The 7328-nt window shown below is 32.0% G+C and overlaps 2 protein-coding genes across 2 annotated transcripts; both read left to right on the top strand.

The window, feature by feature from the left end:
- Positions 1-2508: 2508 nt before the first annotated feature.
- LOC113372566 (probable NADH dehydrogenase [ubiquinone] 1 alpha subcomplex subunit 12) lies at positions 2509-3388 on the top strand. The gene is made up of 3 exons (XM_026612915.1): positions 2509-2621; positions 2684-2825; positions 3182-3388. Exons 1-3 carry the CDS (start codon positions 2509-2511, stop codon positions 3386-3388), a joined length of 462 nt encoding a protein of 153 aa, XP_026468700.1.
- A 1947-nt stretch (positions 3389-5335) lies between these two features.
- On the top strand, positions 5336-6436 carry LOC113372550 (signal recognition particle 54 kDa protein-like). Its single transcript, XM_026612895.1, has one exon. The coding sequence runs from the start codon at positions 5336-5338 to the stop codon at positions 6434-6436; it is 1101 nt and encodes a 366-aa protein (XP_026468680.1).
- The last annotated feature ends 892 nt before the right edge of the window (positions 6437-7328 follow it).

The raw sequence follows: 7328 nt of genomic DNA, 5'->3' as shown, positions 1-7328 counted from the left end.
GTGAACAGATCTTTGCTGTAAATCGACGTTTTCACAAAAATGGCGGGACCAATTTTAGAAAGTTAAAAGCCATTCGATGTATCTCGATGAAGACTAGCGTTTCTCAGTTTTGTGCGACGATCGACGGACTGTTTCTTTATAAATCGCAGAAAAATGAAAAAAAAATCGTCCACGTTTTAGCCCGCAATTTTGAATCGATTTTGAAAATTCAAAAGCCGTTTGTAAGATATTGGTTGGGAATCGTGCTGATTAGTTTTTTTTGTAAAGATCGACCGGGCCGTTTTCTTTTAATAAAGTTTTTGAAAATAAAAATTGACGATGTTTATGATTTTTTTTTACGGTAGATACCATAGACTTGTACATCATACTAAAATATTACGGCCCTACGACAAGTTGTTTAATTTTAAAAATTCTTCAAAGTTTGCAAAAATTGGTATCGTTTTTTTGGCATTTGTCAAAATTAGACCTTCGATCGACGTTTGCTCAAAAACGCCTGAACCGATTTCAGAAATTTAAAAGCCATTTGATGTATCTCGATGAGAGCTATCGTTTGTCAGTTTTGTGAGACGATCTGCCGAGCCGTTTCTTTGCAATTTGGAAAAGAGTGTTAAACTTTTCGTTCACATTTAAGCTCATACTACCGAATCGGTTTAAAAAAATCAAAAACTGTTCGAAAGATATTCATTGGGAATGATACTGATTAATTTTAGGTGAAAATCTACCGAACCGTTTTCTTGAAATTAACTGTTGAAAAAAATTTAAGCCGATTTTTATGGAACTTTTTTTGGCTATATATATCATGGTCTTATAGAACTTACTAAAATATTACGACCTTACGGCAAGTAGTTTAATTTTAGAAATTCATCAAAGTTTGAGAAAATTAGTAGTTTTTTTGACGTCTGTTAAAATTAAAATTAGACGATTTACTTGATATAACGATAGAGTACTTGGTCTTAATGAACATACTAAACCATTAAAGTCCTACGGAAACTGGTTCAATTATAAAAATTATTGATTTTTGAAAATTTGCTTTTAGAAAATACTACGAGTTAACGTGTTCGTTCGTTTTCAATTATGTGTAATAGATCCACTCGGAATACTTTTAATTACTCATAAATTAATTTATTTTTTATTGATTAAGTCGATTATTTACGCGTATCAGGAAGTTACGCATATTTTTTATGGAATCTATATTTCATGTACAGTATATGTAGTAAGATACCATTTACATTTATGGTAAACTATACTACCTAAAAGTACCCAATTGGCATATTACTGTGGAAACGTGTGGTAAGTACTTATAATTGTAAAAGAATCTTTGTGTCTTATTTTAGTAACATAAGAGTGACCATAATTCTGTTTCTTATTACAACGACAGTGAAAAATGTACGACAATCAAAACGACGGGGCGCCCGACGGCCGCCCGCCCGCACGTTGAGAGTAGAGACACATTCAAGTCCACTAAATAAAGAGAAAAAAACATTTTTATAACTCGTACGCCATGTATATAAAATATTATTTATTATTATTACAACAAAAACACATCGCCGTGTGTCTCTATACCGATTTTAATTAACCGACTTTTTTTGTAAATGAATCCGTCGTCGTCGTCGTCGGACGTGCCGTTGGACAGATGACGTCGAGGTGTCTTTTTTTGGTTTGTTAGGGGTAATTATTTTATTGCCATGGCGAAATTAATTATTTAGCGTCTTTGGTGGTATGGTAAGTGGATATATTAGTAGGTGTAAGTGGCATTGTGCCTTGAGGCAAGTTGCATGAACTATAATAATAAACTAGTGGTGCATGGCTTCGTGCATTGAGGCAAATTTCTGAAACTTGCCGTACCGTAATGAGGAATATTGAGTAGAGAGCTTGCTTCAAAAGCTTTAACAAGTCGCCTTTTTTGAAGAATTTTTAAGGAAGGAAATAAATGTTTAATTAAAACGAAACTTTCAGGTTTTATTATTACATATTTCAACATTCTTCTCAATTTTTTTCGTTAAAATATATGTCATAATATGCCGGGTACAAGCATTTTGCCGATGCGCCACGAGCGTGCAAGTGTCTTTTGGCGAGAAAGATGCAGTTCACAATTTCCATCCTAAAAAATACAGAAATTTTTTGCAACTTGAAAAAAATCATGTTTTTTTCAAAATTTTACTTTAGATTGTTTATAAAGTGGGTTAATTATAACATTTTTTAAGTTTTTTTTAGTTCAACTAGAATAAAATTTATTCCTGAATACTGTGAATTTTGTCTCGATACGTTACGTTATTTGATCGAATGTTTTTTCAACCATTCAAATCCATATTGTATCCATACATACATACACACACATCCATTTTTTCTGAGGTATGCCAAAATGTTCAGAAACCTTCAAAACGTCGAAAAATGCAAAAATTTTCATTTTAAGTTAAAAAAAAACAACTGACAGTTTAACAAATTGACAATTATTACTTGTGCATTCTTAAATAAAAATATTTTGAAATTATTTAATTAGTACTCACAATGGCATCGTTAATTAAAGATTTAATAATGAGTCCTATTGAACCAATGAAAAATCTTATAAAAATCATCAAATTTAATGGAGGCATTCGTAAAAGCATTTATACATTGTACAGGTGAGAATGTAACTTATTGATGTTATAAATTAATCTAAAATCAAAAAATTATTGACAAACAGAATGGATAGTCTTAAATTCGGCAAATATGTTGGTAGGGATCGATATGGAAATAAATATTATGAAAATCCAAGATATTTCTTTCCAACAAATAGATGGGTTGTGTATGCTGAACATCATGGTCTAAACTATGATGCATCTCAGGTAAATAAAAAAAATATAAATAATATTTAGAATCATACTACACTTTCATAATAGCATATGCTCCTTCTTTTTTTTTCAAATAGTTTGTAAAGGTCTCATGAAAAGCTTTATAGGTTGTTGGGTTAGATTTCAACCTTTGGAACTTTGGACTGTAAAAATACTGATTTGTTTATATAATATGATATTTTTAGCAAGTTTTTATTACAATTAATGCTCAAAGGCTAAAATAAGCTCGATTCAGGGTAGCTACTTTCCGGTACCGTCATGAAGATAGCTGTATTCATGGCCAATATAATAATACAAAAATACGCTTGAAGATAGTTATGAAAAACATAAAAATTACAAATATTTTTTAGGGTTCTCCCGAGTGGCAAGGCTGGTTACATCATCGTACAGCAAATCCACCAGAATCCGATAATTTACCCCATTGTTATTCGTTAGAACATAACGAAAATAAAACAGGAACCAGAGACCAGTATTATCCATATTCTACAACCAGGCCTAAGATTTTGATATGGACTCCTCCTAAACCTGTTGAACCTAAATGCAAAAAGAATGTATAAACGATTATTAAAATATCTCAACTTGAAAATTTATTGTATGAATTGCTTCGTAATACTAATAAGAATTACACTCGTTTTATTAAATGATAATTTAAATCAGTTAAACTTGTATGTATTTAGTCACAAATCGAAATACTTATAGATGTTATGGCAAGGCCATGTTACGCTTCAACTTGCATACATTATACCAATGCATCATACTGAATACCGTCAAAATGTCATGTATTTGCTGTGGATTCAGGCGTTTCACACATAAACTGCAACGTCACTTTTATGTTATGGAGCTGAGTCAGAAAGACTCTGTTATCTAAGTTGTTTTTTTGACGTTGTGCGGTTTCTAAGTTATATTTTCTACCGACACCTGAAAAATATGCCTGAATGCACACCAACGACATGGCTTTTGTCAATATTTATATGAAAAGTTCTTCATAACATGGCTTTGCCATAACATTTTTCTATTATGCGGCAGAATCGGTTTCTTAGTCTATTATTTACACATACACCGGGAAGTTTATGCGAATTTGCCTTAAGGTTAAATATCTAGATAAGTACTATTTTTTTGATAATACCAATAAACTAGTGGTGCATAATATCGTGTCTTAAGGCAAATTGCTAGAACTTCTTTGAACTTAACAATTTTGTAGGAATTTGATTTTTTTTATATTCTGATTTTTTTTTTGATAAATTTCAACTTTTTTAAAAGCAATAACGTTGCATAAGACTAACTGTTTTTTAGAGTAGAAATATCGAAGCGCGTAAGCGCCGCGTCGTAGTCTACCGTGTAAACAATGGTACGGAACCCATAGAAATGTACACAAAATTTGTACTTATCATTATAATATTTATAAAATATCTGATAATTTGATGTGCATATGTCTAATGATCTTTTTGGACCGTCAAATGGCCTTTTTTTACTTTTTTGTACTAGATCTCCGCAAACGCTGGACCTGCCCTTCCAAAAATTTCACCAATTGTTTATTTTGTCAATACAAGTAAAATGTTTTTTGAATCATTCAAATCGGACGCTCCGTTCTTTTAAAAACTTGAATACCATTTTGGCATGTTTTGCCCCGTATCTCCGATACGGCTAGACGTGCCTTTGCCAAAAACTAATCAGAACGTCTCCTTATCAACACGAATCGAATGTGTTTTTAATTATTCAAATCGGTTGATCGTTCCTGAAATAGTCGACGAAAATTTGTATCCGCACACATACACACACACACATACATCCATTTTTTCTAAGGTATGCCAAAATGTTCAGAAACCCTGAAACGTAAATATATATAAAAAAAATCATTTTCGATTTTTTTACGATTACTATAACTTACTCTACGGAAAATTAATAAAAAAAAAACGATTTTCAGAAAATGCAAACTGTGTATATAACCCCTTAAGTGTGTATTTAGTTATTTACATGTATCTGAAAGATCATGCAACTTGCTTTGGCAATATGCCTTATAAGGAGTCTAATAATTAATTGTTATTAATTATATTTAAATACACAAACGATTATTTTAAATACATAATTCAAGATTCGTATTTCAAAATTTGTATTATTTGTTGGCAGTGTTCTGAACTTGTTCTGTGTTGACAGCTCCGTTTATTTCTAATGTTGGTGCTTGTATTGATACGTGTGTCGACTTTTATATTTTGTCATATGTCAAGATGAATTATTTGATTCAAAAATAATTATAAAATATTAAAAAGATTCATAACAAAGTATAACAAAACATGTTCTTATTGAAATACAATTTTTGTTAATAATTATATAACAATGCATGTATCTTAGTAAACAAATAGTTCGATATAGCATATGTTTTTGGCAGAATTTACATTTGATTTAAAGTTGTGCTATGACAAAATTCATATATTTAGTAAAAGAAATAATTTGACATATTATATTTAATTATTAAGTATATAGTTGTATATATATAGTTTATCAAAATGGTGTTAGCAGATTTAGGACGCAAGATAACCTCTGCGTTACAGTCGCTGAGTAAAGCAACTGTAATTAATGAAGAGGTTTTAAATTCTATGTTAAAAGACATCTGTGCAGCCTTACTAGAAGCCGATGTCAACATTCGTTTAGTCAAAAAATTAAGAGAGAATGTACGATCTGTCATCGACTTTGAAGAAATGGCTGGAGGCCTCAACAAGAGACGTATGATCCAGTCAGCAGTGTTCAAAGAACTTGTCAAACTTGTAGACCCCGGAGTAAAACCCTTCCAACCTGTTAAAGGCAGACCGAACGTCATCATGTTTGTAGGTTTACAAGGTTCAGGTAAAACAACGACATGTACAAAACTTGCTTACCATTATTTAAAAAAGAACTGGAAATCTTGCCTGGTCTGCGCTGATACCTTCCGTGCCGGTGCTTACGATCAGGTTAAACAAAATTGTACAAAAGCTAGAATTCCTTTCTACGGTAGCTACACAGAAGTTGATCCTGTAGTTATCGCTCAAGATGGTGTAGATATGTTTAAGAAAGAAGGCTTTGAATTTATTATTGTTGATACCAGTGGTAGACATAAGCAAGAAGAATCTTTGTTCGAGGAAATGTTAGCAGTTTCAAATGCTATACGTCCTGATAATATTATTTTCGTCATGGACGCTACTATTGGACAGGCTTGTGAAGGACAAGCGAAGGCTTTTAAAGAAAAAGTAGACATTGGTTCGGTTATTATCACAAAATTGGACGGTCATGCTAAAGGTGGAGGTGCCTTATCAGCTGTAGCAGCCACAAATAGTCCTATTATCTTTATAGGTACAGGAGAACACATAGACGACTTAGAACCTTTTAAAACTAAACCTTTCGTAAGCAAGTTGTTGGGTATGGGTGATATAGAAGGCTTGATCGATAAAGTTAATGAATTAAAATTGGATGATAATGAAGAATTATTAGAGAAAATAAAACACGGGCAGTTTACAATGCGTGATATGTATGAACAGTTTCAGAATATTATGAAAATGGGACCGTTTTCACAAATTATGGGCATGATTCCTGGATTTTCACAAGACTTCATATCTAAGGTAAGTATAAAATAGAAATAAAAATATTTCAATATTTGTTAACTTACCATAGGGCAAGTTATAGTAATCGCAAAAAAATCGAAAATGAAAATTTTTGCATTTCTCGACGTTTCAAAGGTTTCTGAATATTTTGGCATACCTTAGAAAAAATGGATGTATGTGTGTGTTGATACAAATTTTCGTCGACGATTTCGGGAACACCGATCAACCGATTTGAATAATTCGAAGAACATTCGATTCGTATTGATAAGGAGACGTGCTGATTAGTTTTTGGCGAAGGCAGGTCTAGCCGTTCCGAAGATACGGGGCAAAAAGTGCCGAAAACGGTAATTCAGTTTTTAAGAGAACGGAGCGTCCGATTTTAATAATTCAAAAACATTTTACTTGTATTGACAAGGTGAAGAACCGATCAAATTTTCAAAAAGGCAGGTTTAGCGGTTACGGAGATCTAATGAAAAAAGTAAAAAAATGCCATTTGGCGGTCAAAAATGATCATTAGACATATGCACATCAAATTATCAGATATTTTATAGAGATTTTAACAATAAATATAAATTTTGTTTGCATTCCTATGGGTTCCGTACCAATGTTTATTCGTTAGACGGCGACGCAGCGCTTAGGCGCTTTGACATTTTGTCTCTATGCAGTCAAAGCAGTACGATTGCTTCGTAAAAAAGTTCAGATTTTCCAAAATATGTCAAAATAAAGAAAACATTTTTTTTTCAAAAAAAGTAATTTTTTTTCAAATTCCTAGTTTCTCAAAAATCTAATTTTTTCGAAGTCCTATTTTTCAAAAATGTTAATCGTTTTTAAAAAATAATAATATTTGGTACGGGAAGTTCCAGCAATTGCCTTAAGGCACGATGCCATACACCATAGTTTAAAATCGATTCGGTAGTTTGAGCTT

This window comes from Ctenocephalides felis, unplaced genomic scaffold, assembly GCF_003426905.1.
Source record: "Ctenocephalides felis isolate EL2017-DRISC unplaced genomic scaffold, ASM342690v1 CF-g0.4_SCAFFOLD_00845, whole genome shotgun sequence".
Lineage (NCBI taxonomy): Eukaryota > Metazoa > Arthropoda > Insecta > Siphonaptera > Pulicidae > Ctenocephalides > Ctenocephalides felis.
Note: the sequence above shows the minus strand (reverse complement) of the source record. Positions and strands in the feature narration are given on the sequence as shown.